The sequence below is a fragment of the Mastacembelus armatus genome, chromosome 1 (genome assembly GCF_900324485.2).
Source record: "Mastacembelus armatus chromosome 1, fMasArm1.2, whole genome shotgun sequence".
Lineage (NCBI taxonomy): Eukaryota > Metazoa > Chordata > Actinopteri > Synbranchiformes > Mastacembelidae > Mastacembelus > Mastacembelus armatus.
In genome coordinates, this window is record NC_046633.1 from 6,965,566 (window position 1) to 6,988,289 (window position 22,724).

The 22,724-nt window shown below is 39.5% G+C and overlaps 1 protein-coding gene across 8 annotated transcripts in view; it reads left to right on the forward strand.

Annotated features, from left to right (window-relative positions):
• The window catches only part of gab1 (GRB2-associated binding protein 1), a 48,673-nt gene that overhangs the window by 15,654 nt on the left and 10,295 nt on the right, over positions 1-22,724 (forward strand). For 5 of the 8 annotated variants that reach the window (XM_026304463.1, XM_026304465.1, XM_026304467.1 and 2 more), the window contains 5 exons: positions 16,175-16,303; positions 16,835-17,000; positions 19,705-19,933; positions 20,090-20,182; positions 20,635-21,314. In XM_026304463.1, coding sequence (XP_026160248.1) covers positions 16,175-16,303; positions 16,835-17,000; positions 19,705-19,933; positions 20,090-20,182; positions 20,635-21,314 — 1,297 coding nt within the window. Of the gene's footprint in view, positions 1-7,892; positions 8,050-16,174; positions 16,304-16,834; positions 17,001-19,704; positions 19,934-20,089; positions 20,183-20,634; positions 21,315-22,724 lie in introns of those variants that run through there. The other 3 variants (XM_026304466.1, XM_026304469.1, XM_026304470.1) reach the window with 2 other exon arrangements.

Here is a 22,724-nt window from a genome sequence, read left to right on the forward strand (position 1 = left end):
TTCAACTGAAAGTGAAGCAGTATCATCTGAATGTGACAACAGAGAGTGGAGGTGTGTAGCAGTTTCAGGGGACTGGTTAAAAAAGGAGGTGTGTCTTGAAGTTGGCTGAGTAACAAGCCTAGGCAAGCTCAGCTCAGCTTGTAGAACAGGATGCCAAATTAATGAGTACTATGAAAGGTAGCTTATTGAAACCATTCAATGTTTCCTTATCCTCTAAGTTACATATTAAATAATTTCAATAAATTTCAAACATCTGTTAACTGGAATAACTGGGATCCTAAATTGTACTGGAATCTTATTTTGTCTTTTGTTCTGCTGAGTAATCAGGCACCACTTTTTGATCGCAACACTACTGGCAATGCAGAACTGCATATCAGAGTCCATTTCCTTATCGCTATATGCGGCATCTCAAGCCATTTCCTAGTGGACGGATTCTGGCAAGAGAGGGACTAATTAGATGATGTCCAAAGCAACCTCTTACTGGGCACTAAATGCAATTTGGAATAATTTTCATTGAACTGATTGGATTAGACTTCTGCTGCACACTGCATGGATAAGAATGCACACACAGAATGGACTGAAGTATTAACATCATACATATTTTCCAGCTTTTTTAAGCTTACTTGTAATCAGTCAGGATGCCTTAAAACATGCCAGATACATAACACAACTGGAAGCCTCATTATTTAACAATTAGGCCAAACAGTACTGCATAAACATACCTCATTCAACATTCTCACCCACAGATATTTTCAGGCCTCACTATTGGAGAAATCATCCATCTCAATATGCAGTGGTCCCCCTGCAGGAAACAGTGGAACAAACAGTGGAACTGCCATGGGTCTGCTGCTCTACCCACAACCTGCTGTGAATCCCTCTGCCGCTGCATGCTCATTTATCAAAACATTAAATATAAAAATATCCAACAATGTCTGTTCTGTCTGTGGACAAAGACGGATGTCTTTGCACTGAGACGTGCATATGCAGGAGTGAATAAAAGGCCACGCTGGGAATTCAAAGTGGGATGGTGCACTGGCATGTGCACAGCTTGTCAAGTAGTGGCTGATATTTTTGGTTCTACCCACCTATCTTGAGCCAGTGTATTGTAGGTGTACTTTAGAAGCGATGAGCAATGGGGGTTGGGGTGGGCAGTTGTTGCCAGGGGAGGTGTGTGTTATTTTCAGTCTATTGTGTCTACTTCCTGTGGGTCAGGGGTTATTGGAGCAGGGTGTTGCAGACTTTACGGAGTAAGAGGAGGGGAGGGAAGTCAGCAGGGTAGACAGGAAAGTGGCCAGACTCACTCGACAACAGTGGCTGGACAACAGCTTTCTTCTCTCGTTCTTATTTGTGCAAAGCTTGGACTCTTAAGAACCAGGTAAAGAGATATGAATTGCATTTTAATAACTTGCCATTCTGGACTTTGTTTTTCTTTTGATCATGCACATGCTGTTGTTATTAGCCTTTAAAAAATGTGATTAGATTTGAAACTGTTAGCAGAAGGTCAGAGAGTTGGCTGTCAAATGATTGATTCTTTAACCTTAGTATGGAAATGTTTGTTTGTTGCAAAAATTTGGAAGACGGGATGTGGATGGAAGCTTGATGTCTCTTACATAACATGAACGCCACCTGAATGGTGGTGTCATTTTGCAAATTAGGTTGTCAAGAGCATCAATAGCTGCACTGTGAATCAGTACTACAGCATGATTAATCCTTTAGTGAATCAGATAGAAACAACTGAAATAACAACCTTTACTAATTGCTTAGAAAACACTATGAATGAATGTCCATCACAACAACACATGCACTAAATAATTGTCATGCAGTGTGCATGTTTGTTATTGTCATGCAGTGTGCATGTTTGTTATGGGAGGAACTCTTGAGTGAGCAAGGTTCATTCTCTAAGCATAATTGTCTTGCCTTTGTTCTGCAGTCAGGTGTCAGTGCTGGGTTGTTTTGCACATGTATTTTATTGGTCACTGTAAAGTTACAGCACCTGATAGTGTGACGACATTTAACACATCCAAAGCCCTTTTACTAGCTTTTCTACAGCTCTTATACAGCCATTTGAGTGCTACATAAATAGCTCCACTCTGTAGCACTTACTGTCATTTTTGAAAATTATAAATAATGCAGACGTTGACATTGATTCCTATCAGTGGATGCTGAAAAATATTAACTTGGCAGACTGGTGAGGCGTGTGCAAAACAGTCAGCACTGCAGACCCTTGCCTGTGGTATCTCTGGCTTGTTTAAAGGTGGTACACCAATGAGGGATCATTACCTTGAGGCTCCACAATTCACTTGTTGTTAGCTATAAAATAGGTGATTTGGCTTCCTTGCTTCTTTGATTGATTTTAGACAGAGAAACGCTTGTGTAGACATGTTCAATTGTTGTTTTCGTGGAGCTACAGAAATGCTGCTGTATAGATACTGTAGATATACATTAGGTTGCTTGATGTCATTTCAGATTCATCTCTCACTCTCAAATTGGGATTGTGTATTTTACAAAACCTTGATGTGTAATGTCAGCAAATCATTGATTTTGGTTATTGTATTATCACAGTGCATATGTGATTCTGTTTTCTTCTTTCTCCATTCAAAGCACAGCTGTGACATTTTTTCAGGACAGCATGTGTAGGATTTCCTTTAGTGAGTCTGACATTGTCTAATTGCATTGTTGGGCATCTTGATCTAATCCTCAGTTTTGTGGACAATCTATGAGACATCAATTGCTGCAGCATAATGTAAATGTTAATATATAGAAGAGCTTCTAAAGTTAGTACGAGACAAACTCCCAAACACAACTACAATGACAAAAGGAGGCAAAACAGGAAATCTTTTTGCCCAGAGTGTGTGTTGGGAACAGATGACCAGGAAGATAAAAAGCGCTAACAAAGTGGAAACTTCCACTAAGGGATGTTATTTTGCCTTGTGTGTGTGTTTTTTCTCTCTTTTTCTCTGTTTCACAAAGCCCCATGTTTCCTGGAAAACACAGTTGAGAGGTACTGTAGTTGTTTTAGTTTTGATGTAAAGGCTAATACTGAGTGCTGAACAGTTTCCTACATTATATGCACCTCCTGACGCTTCTGTGCCCCCTCAGTCATACATGATGTGAGGTTGTGTTAATGTTTAAACCTGGTCCGTTTGAGTTAATGCTTTACCCTGTGAGCACGGTTTGAGGCTAAAACCTGTACAGGGCAGCTGGAGGGTAGTTGCGTTTTTTAAGGGGGGTTAAAGGATGGAGGGATGGCTTAGAGGTGGCACATGTTATATCTGATTGGTGAAAAATGGATTGGGCCTTTCTTGTTTTATTAAAAAAATACACCGCAGTCCGAATCAACAATCACGTACATTACAGGCTAACTTAACTTCCTTATACTATCTTCTGTTATCTTCCTCTCACTCTCTCGATCCTTCCCTCCCTATGTCTGTGGATACTCGAGTGAATTATATGGAACGATGGACGGAGAGTTCCTGTCCCCGCCCTTCAAGAAAGAGTTAGTGCAGCGAAGACAGCAATTACACAGTTGCCTATCCAAGCCATTGGAGTAACAGTGATACTGCGGTTGTGGGCAAGGGACCATAGAATTGCTTAATGGGAATACCTGTTCAATAAAGCCTCAGAGGATATAATATCTGCATTTGAAAGCTTTGGTAAGCATCCCTTGTTCCTTTGCAGATATTTTACATAATGCTTCATGCAAAAATCTAGAGTTTGATAATAGTTTTAAATTTAAACCATGTTTAATGCTTTGTTGTAATGGACCTGTGTATTGACAGTTTGATTGTGATTCCTGTTTTTCCAGAAAGTCTTGTTTTTGATATAAACAAGTTTGAAGAATCAGGACTTTGTCTTGTTATAAAGTCACCTGTGACAGGACTTATATTAATAACACCTGTTTGCCCTTAAGATGGTCTCATGAGAATGTTGGTCTTTGTGTACGCTGTTTGCAAAGATAGCAGTATGACTACCAAGGTCTGTGTTCTTTGGACAGCTACCGTAGATTGTTAAGGCTGGGGTCAGATGGCGCCTGGCTGGGTGAGAATTTCACAGCTGCACATGAAAGCAGTGCGGCTGTTGGATGGTAAATTGAGAGAGGGAGTGAGGGATTGTGTAGATGATGAGGGACGGGAGCTTGCTTGTTTTGATCATATAGTAGGTGCTCTTTATGGATCAATATGTTGTTGGTGAGCGTGCTTATAGGGTACTGTCTGACCGATGTATTGAAGACTTTCACAACAGGCTTCTTATGTAGACAGCTGATGAGACTAGATATGTTATTTTTCCTTCTGACTTTAAACCATTTATTAAAATCAACATCCATATTTATCAAGCATCTCAGAATAGGAAATCACTCCTGACTACAAATTTTGACTGTGGTGTATTATTGGTCACATTTTTAGGAGTGAAAGTAAGAGCACCTAGGACACTTAGGAGATCACCACCAAAATCTAGTAGAGCTCCAGAGGTGTCCTAACAGGTTAGGAGTTGCCAGGAGGTGGTGTTCAGAAAGAGACAAGCAGACTCTGTAGGAGGAGAGATCTTTTAATTACATTTGGCATAGCAAAAAAATACAGTTTTTGTGACAGATCTTGTGTGGGATGCAGTTGTTCAATCAACAAGAACCTGATCTTTCCACAGAAACCAAAGCTATTGCAGTGTTAGATTTTTTATTAATAAATAAATAAAATTAATTTATTAATAAAGCAGGTGCAGCTTTGTAATGGTGATTGAGTCTGTCAAACCCAACAGTTCCAGCCATAATAAATCAATAATAAAGTTTTGATCGCTCTTATGGCATTACTGATAATGCACAGGTGTGCTCATTTCGACAAAAAAATGAAGATTCAATTACAGTTATGCAAATTACAGGTTTCCCTGGATTTGCTGGTGTCCTGATGATGGTGCACAATTTAAAATCATTGTCCCAAGCTCTCTCAAAGAATCCCTATATGAACTAAAAATGTTATCATTAGCATTAATACTCGACTGGTTAAGAATGTGAACTACTTTTGTGAGTACTGATTTAGTGACCAAATGGCCCTGATCCACTCAATAATTTTCTGTTATTTTGCTTTTTGCCTACACACATAAAGACTTGTAAACTGTCTCAACAAATCTCAACTTTAAAAAAATAAAACATCTCTATAATGTCTATTTGGTCCCAGATTTATGGGGATTTTCCCTCACTGAAGGTGAGAGTAAGACCCTTCATAAATAACTGTCATTTGTACTCTGAGGTCAGAGTGTTTTTATTCTTAAGGACTTTCAGCAAGATTTTGAGATGACGGATTATGCGATGCTTAAACACAGGCCCAGGTGGTGTCTACAGAATACCATAAACACACCACACACAAACATCACAACTGAACACTGTCTTTACATTACACAGCAGATGTCAGTTCACTGGTTTATTTCTGGCAAAGTTTGAATGTGCAAATGCTTCCTCCATAGTATGTGCCCAGCTGCATTAAAAAACAACTGTTCTGATTTTTTGGTATGGAGCCAACTTGTTTGGCCTTGTAGCCTGTGCAGAGACTGGTGCTGGCTCCTATGGCTGCACCAGTTTCTTACAGAGCCTCATTAACATGCTATTTAGCTGTGGGGAAAAAAAATCAGTTTTCACCATTTACATAAGCAAATGTGGCATTTATAAGATTGAGGTATTTTGAGCCACAACTGTGTCTTAATGTATGTAGTTGAATGTTTTGAATAATCATAGTATGAGATACTAACCAAACAGAAGGTCATCCATGTAAAACACTACAGATTTGACTGCATGGATGAATGAAGCTTTACCTTCTACTGCGTGATTTTTAAATAATTTAGTACGTTTCGTAACATAAATTTACAGATAATGCTGATAATACACCCTTTTTTCAGACAAAGATTCTACATTGAATTAGCAAACGTCAAAGGCGTCAGAGGTTTTTGCTGCTTACAGTCCTTCATAATAAAAAGTACAGACAGTATATGAGGCCTTGCTGTGTTATTGCAAGGTCAGTCATTTGTAGTCCATTAAAAATGGATGTCTATTTTCTGAGGACTTCTGGATTTGGGCTTTGGTTCTTCTGGAAGAATTGAGGCTTAAGATTCTCGCTGTTGAGTATTTGACCTGTGTGGGAAGATGGAGCGCTCGCACACAAAGCAAGGATGTGATATTACAGTTTAATAAGGATGTGCTCTTGTTTTCTCTTGGACCAGCATTATACTATGGACATGGATAACAATTCAAGTTCAGTGATACTTGGGACTTACAACTGTTGGTTGTGGGTGGTTCTCAAATGGAGACATAAGGGTTCAATAGGATTCACTTAGGGACATATAAGCTTAGTGCTGTTTTTACTTCACTCATCTGTTTGCCTGGGTGGTCCCATTTTTTGCTATTCTCACTGTTTCTTTGTTAATTTCTCCTGATGTCTCTACTCCTCCTATTGATGTTGTGAAAAGGGACTTTTATATTTCCCACTTAACTGTTTATTTGGATAATAAATTTTTGTCAGTTGTTCTCCTTAATAGAGGACAGTATACCTGGCTTTCACAGTAATCCACATTGGCTTTTCAATTTTTTGCTTCACTGTTGCCCCATGCACGGTAAAGAATTACTAGATAATTACTGTTAAATTGAGGTTATGTTTTCTTTGGACAAGATAATCACTTATCACTGATTTGCCTTGTTTTTCTAAAAGCATTGCCTTCCTACAGCTCTGTTTCTGAGACCTGTTAAGAGTCTAGTCGGGAGGGTAAAATCCAGATAATAGTACTTCTGCTTATGCATGAAGGTGCAGTCTCATGCATGACTTGGAGTCCTCAGAGCTTGTGTGCACTTTATTTGTACAGCACATCATTGCCTTTACCATGCAGGTGTTTTGTGAAAAGCTTAAATACTTCCAACAACATGGAGCACTGAATAGCGAAGCACTGCCTCAGTATTGGTTGAAAGTAAGAGCTTTCTGACAATATTATACATTTTACAAATTCTTCTTATCACTTCTTATGTATCTTTGCAACATGAGGGGAAGTGTTTTGGGGGGTTGGGCAGTAATCTGCCCAAGGAGAACTTTTGTGAAGTAATGTAGAGGAAGCTGTCCATGCTGTGGCATTTCTGACCTCTTTTAATGAGAGTGCAGATGGCAAACAGAATCATAAAGTCTCCACAGGAAGCAGAGGAAAGCTCCAATCCAGGGAAGAGGATGAAGCCCTGAGATGCAGCACAAGGAAGAGAAAGGCAAGGAAAATGATTTATCTGTAATTATGAGCTGTGCACAGACTTTCTATTTGCAATGTAAATGAAGACATGAATATTTCACGGCTGTAAACAGGGACAAGAGAAGATAGCTAGGAAAAGGAATGTGATTGGTGAGATGCGATAGGTTTGAAAGCTCCCATGAAATGCTATGTCTTCTTTAATTAATGTGATGTATTTCCTTTTGAAAAAGGATGTTGGATGGGAGATAACACAGTGATAGGTCATTTATATGAATGTGATATCATTAAGCTACCTGAAAGACAGTTGGACAGACTAGACTTAAAAATGTGTGATATTGGTCTGTGTCTTTCACACTAAAAGCTCTGTTAGACAGCATCACACTGTTTATTTTCAATAAATCTAATAAATAAAATGTTAATTGAATAATAGCTGATAGCAGTAATGTCCAAAATGATAAAAGTTAAGACTCCAGACTGCAACAGAAATGGAATAACTTCAGTGGTAAATGAAATCATTTTGCTTTTATCAGTTGAATATGTTCTGTGCACTCCCACTACATATTTGTAACTTGTAACACACATACACTCTACGCTCCCCTGGTCCCACCCCTTCTCAGTTGGCTGTGGCAGTTCTGAGGGTCTGTGACGACCTGATTACATAGAACAGGAAGTCAGAGGAGGGAGAGGTCACTAACTGCAGCCCCTCACATACACTGCAGCACATGATAAAGCCAGAAGGCACAAACAAGGATAATAACACCACGACCATACGTGTTTCTCACAATCAATAACAGGAATACTCCAAGACAGGAGAGCTCCAGTGGATATACAGGTTTCACGGTAGGTTTAATGTTTTTTATGGAACCTTAGTGTTTATATCCTGGACAATTTAACCTTAGAACATTATATTTTGATCTTGTTGCCTCTGATAGACAGCAGTTGGTGTTTAGGCCTTGCAAGGTCAGTGGAAAATGTTCACCTGCAAATCACATGTTTGTGTAACTCTATTGCCTTCTTCCATGTAGGAATTATTATGTTGAAACAGTGCTGTGGAATGATGGCAGAATCATTTTCACAGTTCACCAGGCAGTGCTAAAAGCCTCTAATATTAATTTGCTTTTCATTATTGGCCCAGTTACACAATTTCCATACCAGAGAAAAACAGAATGTTGTATTTTTAAAAAGCTGCTACTAGTTACATTATTAATCTAAATGTCACTTGGGTTTATACTGCTGTCTTTATTCTAACTTGTGAGGGAAGGAAATCAGCTGTTGAGAAATGATTAGTTGTAAACAAAATAGTTAGACTTGCTTTATATCCTAGTCATTGAGCAGGGATACTTTTACTGACATAAGGGACAAGGCTGAGCAGTTATGAAGGCTTTGGGACCAATGTGTGTGCCTAATTTAGAGTCTTGTACCAGATACACATGAAATATCTGGACTCTTGTAGGTGTAGGTAAAATCCTGAGCTGTTTGAATGCATATGGATGGATTAGCACATTTGTTCAATTTATCACACTCTTTGTTGTGAATAGAATATTGCACTTCCCATCTGCTGTGGCAGCTGTAATTCACATCATGTTAATGTACATTATATTTAAGATGTTATCTCAACAGAACAAATCAAGATTGTTTACCTTGTCACAGACTGGTGGTAGAATTGGCTTTTAATTATTGTCCAGAATGCTGTATCTTAGGCATGCACATTTTTCATGGAAGTCCCCACTCCTTCCAGCAGGCGGAGGGCCTATGACGTTGGCAGAAGTGTCTCACTTAGCCAAAGGCCATGCACTCTTGCTTGTACGTTAACTGCCCTCACTGGAGCTCAAGGATGTAAAAATAGCTGTTTAGCAAGAATCCCAGTCATGTCTCACTAACAAAGACTGATTTATACAAGTTGCGGCACTAAACATAGAGAAGCTTTTGTCCCTCCCCTCCTTCTCCTTCTGCAGACCTCGTCACAAAGGCCATGAGCGCCAAAACCCCTGACGCTCTTGACACTCCTCTCTTAGAACAGCTTTTGTTCAGCACAGTCTTAGTGCCCTGATAGTGAGGCTTGGGGAAGCACTGTGGTCGACGAGATTGCGTATTTGTTTATTGCATTTGTGTCACACTGGAGTGTCATGGACATACTTTGCAGTTTTGTTGCGTGTCTGCGTCAGCAGATAGAGTCACTTAATATTCAGGTATTTGTCCAAATAATTGAAAATGTCAAATGCACGTTATGAAGTTCATCTTTTGATCTTTCCTCCCCTGAGCCCTCTATATTGTTCAAACACAACATGATTGCCTGCCGCTGACGGTACGAAGTGAGAGGTGGGGAGAATTCTTTCTAATCTAGGCTGATTTGTGTAGAAATTGCCCTTTGCCAAAAAGACAAAAGTTATGATTTCAAACAAACATTTGTTCGGGTGAAAATGTTTACACTATTTTCACATTGTAGCCTGAAGCTATTGCAGTAAATCAAATGAAATTCAAATGCCCTGTGGCATTTCATCTATATTTTTTTACATGATCGCTGAATAAGATTACAGCACCTGATGCTTCATTTACATTTTTCTCATCTCACTCTAGATGTCCTTATTCCTTCTAATGAGACCGTCATGAAGAACTCACACACATTAACACACTGTTATATGTTTAATTTCCTGCTTGGGAGAGATACACTGTGAAAGTAAAGCCAATACAGGGAAGGTTGTTTTAAAAAAAAAAAAAAAAATATATATATATATATATATATATATATATATATATATATATATCCTTATTCACATATCATATCCACTGACCATAAAAGGTGGTTTGCTGTCTGTGTGGCCACAGAATGTTGCAGTGATTTCTGGCAGATAAAATGAGAGCACATACTAATTTCATCTGTTATCACAGAAAATCTTGACCTTCTCTCTCTCGTCTTCACCCTGTGCTTGTCTTGTAGCCTATCTCTCCCTCGTTCTATCTGTTGTGCTGTATTTTTCTGAGGAACAAACAGAGAAGCTGTCCTAGTCAGGATGAGTCAGTGCAGCTGGGGTGCAGGTCATTTACCCACAGCCCACTCAGACGGGACAGATGGCTCAGCCACTCGCATGCTGCTAAGTGCTATCTATGCCTTCAGTCTGCGAGCTAAGCTAATGCTATCACCTAAATGGGGAGAATTCAGCTTTCTAAGTAGCGCCTAATAGCACACCACTAAAATGGTAAACATCATGTCTCAGATTAAATGTACATTCTCCAAGGTATTTAAGTGCATGGCCTCTTTTTGTGATTTTGAAACACTGTTGTTAAAGCATTGTCGCTGTGTGGATTTAAAGAAATCAATTAGTAATCAGACTTAGCACAGAAAACGGGCTCCTCTGTGTGCCAGTTTCTCTTTTCCTTGACCCATGGCCAAGTCAGGTCCTTAGTGCTTATAAAGAGTACATATATCAATCATACACTAGAATTGATACCCATCACTGGCTCACACAGTGCTCTTCTAATGTGCCCCTTCAGTTATGGTTTTGTCAAGTTAAGATAATAGTTCACTTTGTGTTGTGTGAAAAATGCAATATATATTTTGATGCCTTTTGTTTTTTCACAGTGAGAGTGAGCAACATGAAGTGTTTACAACCCATAGTGTCCTTTAAAATGTCCTACAATCATCTTTGGTCCATTGGATTTAATGTTCAAAGGGGGCACATCCACTGAAACACAAAATACTCACATTTCATATACTGTCAATGACAATGTTATTGTCATCAAAACAGCATGCCCATGTTCATGTCATGAAAGGACAAGGCTTCTGTATTACCATTAGAAATATAGAAGATGAGTTTGATTGGATTTAGAATGCAGCTTAACAGCCTATGACAATAATACATTTGCATTAGCAATTAGTGTACTTAAAGACTTTTTAGGCTGCATTAAGCCATCTAACCCATGAAGCACAATTAGCCTTTTAAGCACAGTAACACTGGAGTTGGTGGAGCTTGAATGGCATTCATATATTCAAACAAATGAGTTAGATCAAGCTCCTGTAGTGGGAGACTGGTCACAAAGTGTATTTGTTTTATTAACAAATTTTACCACATTTTTGAGTCTTGCCATTTTTTTACATAGTGGTGCCATATTGTGTCATTACATCCCCTAGGATGAATTTTAGTACCACACAGGGCCTCAGTGTTCAATCCAATGTCTGATAAGAGAATGATGTGGCTTCTTTCATGCTCTATAACTTGCAAAGGAAAAGACACTGAAGTGCTGCACAAACAAAACCGAATCAGCTTTAACAGGTACGATTGGTTTGTGTATGGATGGATAACATTGGAGGTAATGGCTCTCTTTATGCCAGTCAGTGTCGTAAAGGAATGGTTAGAATAAGTAATTTTCACCCATTTATTCATTACACGTTTTTCACTCGTTTTTTCTGATAGACAAATGAAAAGACTGATAGCACAGCAATAGCAAAAAATGGTTGTTTTAGGACAGCTTATTTGTTTTTTTCTCCCATTTCCATAAATTTGCGAATTAGCAGTATCAGTGTCAATAAAGTACAGATTTGTAGAAGTTCGTAGTGTGTGTCATAATATTGTTTTCACCTCTTGTAGCTGCACAGGTTGTTGCAGCTAATCTATCAGCTCTGTCTTTCTCTTTCTTCATTAGTCTTTTGCTGGAAATACATCAAACTGCCTGACTGGCATATTTTCTCCCTTTCAGTAGTTTACCTACTTCTGTCCCCAACTTTTGCCTTTGTCAAGCTCTAGTGATGATAGGCCAGGAGGCCTCTGATGGCAGTGTGACTCCACTAAGTTGGCATCTCCTCCCATCCCTCCCACCCTCTCTTCCCTCCATCATGATCTTAGTTAGACCCTCAATGCCCTCTCTGTCTGGCCCTCATAGGCTGTAGGACCTGGGTGGGCGAATAGAGGGTGTTTTTCCTGTGTCTCACCCTATCAGAAGACACTAGGGTGCTGGGAGAAAGGGGGAGGGGGATGGAGAGGGGCTGGAGGGGACAGCTGCCATGCCATGGGAGCCCTCCCCATCTCAGTTCAGTATCGTCCCATGCTGTCCCATTCCCAACCCTGGGGCAGCAAACACTAGACTCCAGCAAGTTAAAGTGCTCTGTAGGCTGTTGAGTGAGCTGAATGGTTCAGAATATGTTGGTGTATTAAAGAAGACCAGAATGGAGGAGGCATTAAGTACTGCAATCTGTACTTAATCTGGACCATTTGGGATTTAGTCCTTAATTCAGCATAACCATGTCTCCAATGGAATATACAAAGCAAAAGGTTGGACTAGGGGTTTCATTATGTTCTTCATGACCTGAGGTATGTAGTAATGGACAACTCACCAGAGGCTGATCATCTATTCATACTGTTCCAATATGTGGTGGTGACGTTGGGTTCAAAGTATTCCATTGTTGTTTGGTGTGTCTGATATTTATATCAAGTGTATTTACACCCCTAAAGTCACAGTAAATAGATTTTTGTGTGTGATTTATATATTATATTTCAAATTCTTATTATTAGTTTTTGCTTGTTTTGGTTTGTTTTGTAAGACCATATAAACAAGTAACCCCAGTGTACCTAATCTAGCCTAGAGAAATTATTTCTGATTTGTTGGTCTCTTAACCTGGTTTCCAACACTCTTTGAAAAGAGTGTGCATGCATGACTTCTTTCTTAGAGTAAAAATATTGCTGTGGTGGGAGTTCAGAGGGATGAAGGGTAAGATGTTAACTTACCCTTGCAGCACATCCTTGTATCCAATATAAGTTAATTCAAGCTACAGATGAAGCACAAATAAACCTAGTCTATGTGAGTCAGTTGCTTCAGATGAACTGTAGAGTTTTAAATTCACACACATTTGCACATTATGAGAAAAACTGTATTGTCTCTCTACAGGTCCTTGTTCTCCTACTGTGCTGCCAGTCCAAATGCTCTTATAAAAATAGAAAAAGGAACATTCAGACTATTACACTTTAAATTGGCCAGCACTGGTTCAGAAATATGGTAGGAGGTGGAGATAAATTAGACTGCTAAATACTACTGGAATTTATAGAAAGAGGTTAATGTGGTGTGCATGTAAATGTATTCTCATATTTCTTTCCTTAATCTAATTTCTTCCACTTGTTTTGTGTGCACGTAAATGCAGTTGTGATTCTCAGGTTATGTGTGCATGTGCTGTCAGTGTGATGGAGCCTAGCTATAAGCAAAATAGAGAATTGTGTTATGTTGTCTGTTATCGTGGGTAGTTGTTTATTAATCTGTAAGTGCTTATTTATGTTCGCGTCTGTAGCTGAATTGGTGGTACAAATTGGTGGTAGGAACAAGTGCAAGTGTATATAATTGTGCATGAGGAAAGCTATGTGAAAGTCCACAGATGGGGGAGAGATGTTCCAGCTAGCACACAGCTTGTCATCCTAGAACTAGTAGTAGAAACCATGGTAATGTTGTAGTGGTTGCAAATTCTCTTTGGGGCTGCAGCTCTTTGAATTACAAACCACTGCTTTAAACTAATATCGACCTCTGACACTAGCATTATTTCAAGGTTTGAATTTTTTTTTTTTCTTAGTTATTTATGTGGGTTTGGATACATTTTTCAGTTTATTAATATACCTTATTCTTTCTTCTATAGCTGGTTAAATTTTGACTCTCTTCCATGAATGGACAGCTGTTTATACATCCTCCTTTCCATTATCCTTTTGATTATTTTGGCATGTTTTGTGTTTTGTGTGTTCATTTTACAAATTTAGCTTCTGTCTTCCTTTTGTCTGATATGTTTAAACATTCTTTTCAGCTTCCTTTATGGATAACTTATATGGTTAATACAAGTGTTAAACTTTCATGCTGTACAAGATTCAGAATGTTTTTCATACAGCATTTGTTTTAGAGCTTCTTTGTAGTGGCACAGTTTTTGTCATCTCAGAGTGTTATGTGTGATTAAGTGCCCTTCTTTGGGCAGTTTTGGAGTTTTAATTGTGGAGAAGATGAAATGTGTTTATGAATACTCTACATATTCCCTGGTCTGCTCTGTCGTTTTAACTTTACACAGAAAACATTTCTATTAAAGTTATTGGCTATCATTACAAAATGTGATTTCAGCTCCAGTTTTGTTTCATCAGCTAAAAAAAAGTTTTTGGATCTACACTCTCTCTCCCTGTTTTCTGATTTGCTTTAAAAGGAACATTACATTTCCTTCATTCTGTTAAACAGGTCATACTCGCCTCTGTCTTAAGTATGTCCAACTTACACAGTTGTCAACACTCTCACCCTGGGCGGGCCTGGCCTCGCTGTAACCTAAGCTCTTGGTCCTTCTGTTCCCCACAGGGTAACTTGACCCACGTTTGCTTTGTCATGTACCAAAAAGAGAGGTTCCCTCTCCACACCCACTGTCTTTGTCTGACCAACGCAACACACACATATCAGTGTATTCACTACTAGCTTTTTCATTTAAAATTGGTATTCAAATGGGGCGGCTTCAAAGGATGCAGGTTTAATAGGTCTAAATCTCATCTGGATTTTGTGGGTGTGTTTGTGATTATATAATGCAGGCCTTTTAAACTACAGTGTGAGAAATGTGATGCATGTGTGTGCATGTGCAGTGTTTGAATGGGATGTGAATGGTGTGTTTACTCTGTATGAAACTCTTTGTGTGTGTGTGTGTGTGTGTGTGTGTGTGAGGGTGTGTGTGTGTGTGTGTGTGTGTGTGTGTGTGTGAGTGAGTGTATGCGTGTGTGTTATTTAATATTTTTGGCCATGTGATTCTTGTATGTCAGTGTGCCTGTAGATGAAAATCCAGAGGCTTTTCAGGGCTGCTTCTTTCTCTATCCTGTTTGTGGAGGGAAAGATCTCATGCTCCACATGCTGTCTCAGTCTAGTGCTTGGCTGACTAACAAAGGACACCCTGTGGATGGAAAAACAGCAAAGGGATAGAAAAAAAAAAAAGACCATGGCATTGTTAATACGGTCAAAATCTTAGCCCGGAACAACAACGTTAAAGCTTTAGTTTGCATTCCTCACACTCTGTTGGTATGCTTCCTGATCTGTCTGATCTCTGTGGTGGTTGTTTGTCTGCTGGGTTTTGTCATCTCAGACTCGTATTTCAAACAGTACTGCCAAAGTTTGGGGTATTCAATTGATCTTCTCATTTTGGTGTTCAGATTTTAGTGCTACGCTATTTGATTCGTGAAACTACGTGTGCCTACATATTTACCTCTCCATAGGTAATAGGAGGAAGTAAAACATTTTGGATAAATCCCTGATTGTGTCTTTTCAACATATTTTTGTGATCACTCAGACAAGTCTTTCTAGTATTTTGTGGTGAGTTATTTTTAGCCCCAAACAAAATGTTCAGCCTGACAGCCATGACTCAGCAAAATGAAGACTTTGTGACCCCTTTGACTCTGCATTTAAATGAATAACAGCTGGATAGATTCTTTGAATGTGGAATTACAGTGGCATTACTGGTACAATAAATTATCCCAGATTAGAGGAGATGCAAGTGGTTTCACTCTTCAGTTGTACTTACTGTACTTTTGGATACAGATTTTCTTATTAAACTCTATTTATTTATCTGCTTATATCATCTTTCCCTGTCTGCTAGGCCTAAACTCATGTTTGCTTTATGGTGCCATTTTCTCACAATACAACACATCCCATTTAAAAGAAAAGACCTAATTGCCTGTTTCTCTTTATAGATTTAGTTATTCACCACAATCAGGGTGCTAGACCAAACTATGTGGCTTTTGTTCTGGTTATACCAGACACATATTTCTGGTTGCAAGCCTCTTCCCTCTGGCTCTCACTATTATTCGTTGAGGGCAGTACAGCTAGTGGAGAATGCACACAGAGATGGAATGCTTCCTAGACACACTGGCTAAACTGGAAAATGTAACCGTTTGACCAGTCTGTGGTCAGATGGGAATGGAGCAGTCATTGTAAGAACACACATATAACCTTTGGCCTTGATTTTGTGCTCGCCCTGCAGGCATGGAAGAAACGGTGGTTTGTTCTTCGCAGTGGTCGTCTGACGGGCGACCCAGACGTTTTGGAGTACTACAAGAATGACCATGCCAAGAAGCCCATCCGTGTGATTGATCTCAACTTGTGTGAGCAGGTATGTCTTCTCATTACAACTAGTCTGCAAACTAATGTTGGTGGAAGGCAGATACGATTCATATCTTGATACACTGTGAGTGATGTGATCCATTAAGCATTCATACCCCAATCATAGTGTGATTTAACATGATCTTATTCAACACAGTATAATTCTATGCAGTACAAAGTGATTGGACATGCAATTGACTGAAGTTATACAATTCAGCATACTTCATAATTTCCTAATAAATAAAATCAAGACCTTTCACAAACTGGTTAAACTTGAAAAATCTGCCGGGTTGTTTGAAAATTCATGCCACTGAAGAAATTTTAAAAATGTTTAATGTATTTGTTGAAGTGAAAAAAAATGGCTTGAATATAATGATTGGTACATAGGAGCACAAACTAAGATTACGTTTTTACATCTTAGTAATTTTGAGGTGCAAGTTTTATATTCAGGAAGTTTTCTTTGTCTAGCTATAAATATTCAGGCATCCACTTTTCTTCACTGATACTACATTAGGCTAAGCGCTCTTGATTGCTCCCTTAGGTGGATGCTGGGTTGACGTTCAACAAGAAGGACTTGGAGCACAGCTTCATATTCGACATAAAGACCATTGACCGGGTCTTCTACCTGGTGGCTGATACTGAAGAAGAGATGAATAAGTGGGTTCGCTGCATCTGTGACATCTGTGGTTTTAACCCCACTGATGATGGTAAGAATTGAAACTGATAGCAACCAGCACTATATGTAAATAAGAAAACTTACTTCACAGTTAAAAACATCAGAGTAGTTTTGGTCACATTACATGGACACTATAATTTTTTTATGCGTTATTAATTATTAATCTTGATCTTGATCTAACCACAGTAAACAAATATACTGTATTGCCAATATTGAGCAATACACTATTAGCTCACACACTAATTACTGTACATGTGATTGGTCTTATGACTGTTGTGCCTCTCAAATAGCTGCCTCTTTCTGTCTGACAGAGTTAGGTGAGCCAGCTAAATGCACCAGAAGGCCACTATTCAGCATAGTTCTCAGCCAAGGTCTAATGACCACTGTGTTGATCCATGTGTTGTGTTGAGGCTCACATTACTCTTGTTCCCAGTACTTGATAATCAAAGCATTGTGTGCCTGTTGGTCTTACAGCCCCTCTTTCGTCCTTTCCCTCTTATCTGGTTTTTATTCTCTCTCATTTGAATACGCCTGTTCCCCCCTCTGTTTCTGTCTCTAAGCCTCATTACAAGCTGCACTATTTACATCTCAGCATTGGTCTTCTATGATTTCTCCCTTTCCTCATCTTAATGTGTAACCATTTTAGTTTTATTAGAACTGGCATAAATGTTGCACAAATTCACTGTGATATATCACGATACTAAGATTCTTTTAGAAGAATGTACTTTTTAAACCTGGGAACTGAGTCACTGATTATGCTGCTCCAAGGCCATCTTCACCATAGTATTGTGGCTATGCTTCCATCGCAGGTACACAGTGTACATAGAGCAACCATGATAACAACATTCATGGCACGACTGCTACAGAATTATTAGAACTGGCTGTTAAAGCCCTGATGTACAAAGAGTAAAACTATTCAAGGAGAAACTGGGTGTAAAGACAAAAGTCCTTGCAGATAGCCTTCCTCACAGTTCTTTATACAAAGCAATGTCCTTGGCTCTCCTTTTTGCACTTGCTTGCACTTCTTTGCATGTGAGTCCCAACTCCCACTCTTCTGTTGTGTGTGGCCATGCTAGAGTGCTTCATGGTTGGACAGATATTAGTAGAGAGAACATTGGGAGGGCTGAGGAACGAGGGCTCTGAGAGACAGTGTAGGAGGTACGGATGAGTATGAGTACAGGGGATTTTCCTTATTCCTGTATGAATCAGCACTTAAAGCTTCAACAAACGTGGGGGAAACAGACGATAGCAAAAGAGTTGAGAGGAGCAAATAATGCACAATGAGGAGAGAATTTTACTTTTAAAAGATGAGAGAGCTTGCTTTAGATGAAGGCATGGCAGTGATAAGAAGTGGGAGGAGAACTGCAAAAAAGGAGAAAAAAGTAGAAAAATGTAAAATGAAGGCATTGATGTATTTTATCCGGCATACTCATTAACCATCTTGGCTTTAGTGCACTACAACAATCAGCTCGAGCAGAAGGGTTTGAAAAGTACTCTGATATTTGAAAACACAATGTGACAAAGCAGAGCCCTTGAGAAAATGCTGTCTGAGAAAGAGCGTGTGGGATTCTGAAGGCAAACACAGTATTTGGACTGTTTGCAGCAAATGAAGCTTTTAAATGGGTTTTGTGTTGTACGTGTTGGACATGAAAAGTGATGAAAATACTTTTGATTTTGTTTTTGTCTAAATTCATAGCAGTAATTAGAGTGAGACTAAACTTAATATCAGCTGTCAGTGCCAGTGTTATTGAGGGAATTTTGTCACATGTACATCAGACATATCACGTTTCTCAAGCCGGACAGTATACTGTATTTGAAAAGGTTTAATTTCCTCTGGGAAATCAGCCCATGTAGGAAGTCAGGTTATTATGTTGTTGTGACTTACTGGATAAGTTGAGAAGAGGCACCCGATGCTTTAGCTGCAGGCATAGTTGAGTTTAATAAACAGAGTATGGGGAGCTGTTTCTAAAGAGACCTGAGATCTCTCCTCTAGTTTTTGGAGTTACTGGAGTGAGCCTACACACATCAGCTGTTTAAGTTTGGACCTTATAAAGAATGCTACTGGTGACTATAGACTGTGATATTGGAACTGGGTTGCTAGGAAACGGCTTGCATCTCGAGTTACTCTTTTAAGACTTGATTTTGTCATTTTAAGTTTAGAAATTAAAGCCACTTAAAAAAATGCAAAATTACCCAGTGTGGTTAATTTTCAACATTAGGATTCTAATCAGCAAAAGTAAGAAGTCCAGCCAGTGAATATCTAACTTCAAAGTAACATCAACCCGGTGCTTTACATAATGCGAATGTTGACATGCTGATAATGTAATTTGTGCTTTGTGTTTCCTATTTATTAATATTGGCTGTTGTGAGTCTGACAGATCTTGGTGACCTATCACCTTTTGAGATCAGTTTAATCACTAGAATACAGACTAAAAAATAAAATGTCAGTCATGCTTCATATGGCCTTTGTTATACAAAATGGCACCACCTTTTTTCCCTTGGAGGTTACAGTTTAATTTCATATAAGTGTATTTATTAATTATGTTGTTAGTGGAGGCAATCATTAATTTAGTGGCACTGACCCATCTCCTCTGTAATCAGCAGTACAAAACCCTTTATTGTTTTTGACCCTTTAGTGATTGAGGCACACATGAGTTGATAAACCAAAAGAAGTAACAGAAAAAACAGGAGTCTTGACAGGAGTTAACTCCAGCCTTCTCATTTCTCTTCTTCAGAGGCAGCGAAAGCTGCTCACCAGTCAGTCATTGGAGGCCTGGTGGTGGACACCCCTCCACACCCAGCACTGGGTAACATTGTTGGACCAGCGGCAGGAGTGATCTCCAGTGTGCCTCCTCCGTACCAGCCAGTCAGTGTGCGCCACCTGGACTCTCAGTCCAGTACAGAAGAGCCCCAGGATTACCTGTGGCTGCTTAACTGTGAGAGCAAAAAGCCTGAACCCAACAGGTAAGCCATGTATATTGTATGTTTAAGTTTTCATATTCCATGTGTTGGAGTGCTATACTGTGATGTAAGCTTCTCTCTATACATAATAACAGCCTATTTATTCTTTTTGTACACTTCATCCTTCTTGTCTATGTCTCTGCGATGTCGTGTGTGTAGCTCAGTGCAGCTTCAGTCTCCATTGGAGGGAGACCAGGAGTATTTGCTCCTGGAGGAGTGTGAGAGCAAGACTCTTCCTCCACAGGCTAGTCTGTGAGTGGCCAGCCATCCCACTGGAACTGCCTGCTTGTGTGGTGTGCTACACATGTGTAGATAAAGGAATCAAGACTCCAGTGAACACTTCATACATTCTGCCTATGTTTACATGGCTTCTGTAGAATATTACTGCTGACTTTGAGGTCTTCAGCAACTAGCACTCCTAATAGGTCAAAACAGACGGAGTTGTACTATTGATTGTCGTTGACTGGATGTTCAGAAATTTCCCATCTAATACCTCAGTCTTTCAAGTGACCCATATAGATATGCTAATATGGCAAGACCATTTGATATTAGGTGTCTGAATATAACTTTAGGTTACTAACTATGGCTTGCAAACAGTGCTGTGAAGGCTCACCATTACTGTGTGGATTTCTTAACTTCTCTAAATCAACATGTTTCTTTGTGGATGTTTAATTCTCTGGTGTATATATGTGTTCTCTTCTTAGAGCCCATGCTGAGTGTTCCAAGTCTACCTCTTCAGAGACAGACCTGAATGACAACCTCCCCTCTCACCGCACACCTACGTCCTCCACCTCCTCAGCTAAACTCACCTTGCACAACGGCTTCTTCCCGCAACACCCAGCCCCTGCCTCCGCCTCTTCCATCTATGACTCGCCTCCCTCACGTGGTGCCTCGCTCTCAACTGACAGTGGCCTTTATCACCTCCCCCGCAGTTACTCCCAGGACACTGTGCTGCTCCCCAAGTCAGCCTCCTCGCCTCCAGCACATGCAGACAGTGCAGATGCCTCTGAGCTTTACGTCTTTAACACACCATCACGGAAGCCCTCAATGGAGACACAAATGCGCAACCTGTCCATCAGTTATGATATCCCGCCTACACCTGGCGCAAACTGTACCTACCAAGTTCCCCGCACATTGTCGTCCTCAACAGGGGTAGGAGGCTCAGAGGGTGGGGGAGATGTACTCCCCCCTCCCAGGCCACCCAAGCCTTCGCTCAGTTCAGGACCCCCACCACCCCCTGCTGAGCGTTCCCCTACGGACACCTATTGTGTGCCCCGGTCAGCTTCAGAAACTGATGGAAACTACTGTGTGCCAACTAGTGCTGGGAATAAGGCTTTACGCAGCAACACTATTGGCACTGTGGACTGTTCACGCCTCCGCAAAGGTTTGTGTTGTGGAGTTTTTTTTCCCTCTTTTTTTGCATTTTGGAGTAAAGATTTCCTACACTAGGAACTGAGCATGAAAAGTAACATCTTAAATAATATAATCTAAAATGTTTAATCAGTTACGCGCATTCACAAAACCACTTCCTGTTTAAAATTTTTTTCCTTTATGTACAGTGATATTTTTCAGAAACTAGAAACATTATAAATGGCCTTATAAGGCTTTAGCACAAACTTTATTTCATTCCGTACCCTTTTACCTTCTGATGCATGATAAGAGGCATCAGTGGAGCTCTTGGCATGTTTTCTTCCAGATGCAATCCCTCTTTTCACCTTTAGTCTTTTGTTCTGTTTGCAATCCAGTCAAATTGTCAAAAATTTATTAGACCTGAACACAGTGCAGTCAGTTCTCTGCAGATGTCTTTAGGGTCTTGACAGTTAGCAGTGTTGACTTTAAAGGGTCTTGCCAGTGGTTTGCACATGAATTCCAATCATATGTGTCTTCTATAATACTCGGTTCTAACATTTCAAAACTTGCTTTGTGTTGTCACAGAAACACCACATATTTTTGGGTTGTTAGCAGTAGAGCTTTCTTAGTTGGACAAATACTGGACTTAACAGTTGTTAATTACAGTGTGCTATCGTCACATTGTTTATCACATTGTTTATCCAAACAAAACTTGGTTCCACTGACTAGATGAGACATGCCTTTATATAAAGACATTTGAGTAAAATTGGCAAATGAAAGAAATGTGATAAAAAAAATGTCCTTTATAGCATCAATCTTATATCATTTGTCAACATGCCTTGTAGAACTGCTTAAAACAGAGCAAAACCTTCAGCCAGGAAGAGAGAAACCTGTGGTGTAAGAATGAATACAGTATATTCTTCCACATACTCCTCCCTCTTGTGGTGACAAATGTCATTTCATGAGTTTTAATAGCAAGTTCCCCAAAGTGTTTAAGATAACCAAGAGTGTAGTACATCTGGACAAACTCACTAGTCAGTCTCAGTAGTCAAACACTTGTTAAACTGTACATTTTCACAAATAGTGAATATCCCAGGGGTATCATAATTCATATTTTCCACTCAATGGAATTACAGCAATGTTGAATATCAATGGAATTACAGCAGTGTTGAATATATCTCCCAACATGAGACTGGTTTGAAGGTTTGTCCCTACTCTGCATCTTGATGACTGATGAAAAGTGCAGGGTTTCCAAAAATGTAAGAGGAACTGAAATAAGACAACCCAACTAACAACTAAATTTAATTTGTTCAACTGTAATAATGGAATTTTATCTTATCCATTTGGAACTATTTTTTCTTTTTTTTAAGGAAGTTACAGTAAAGAAATGCCATCTCATTTTAATTATTTTCTGTCATGGTCTTCCCCCACTTAGTCTTCCTCA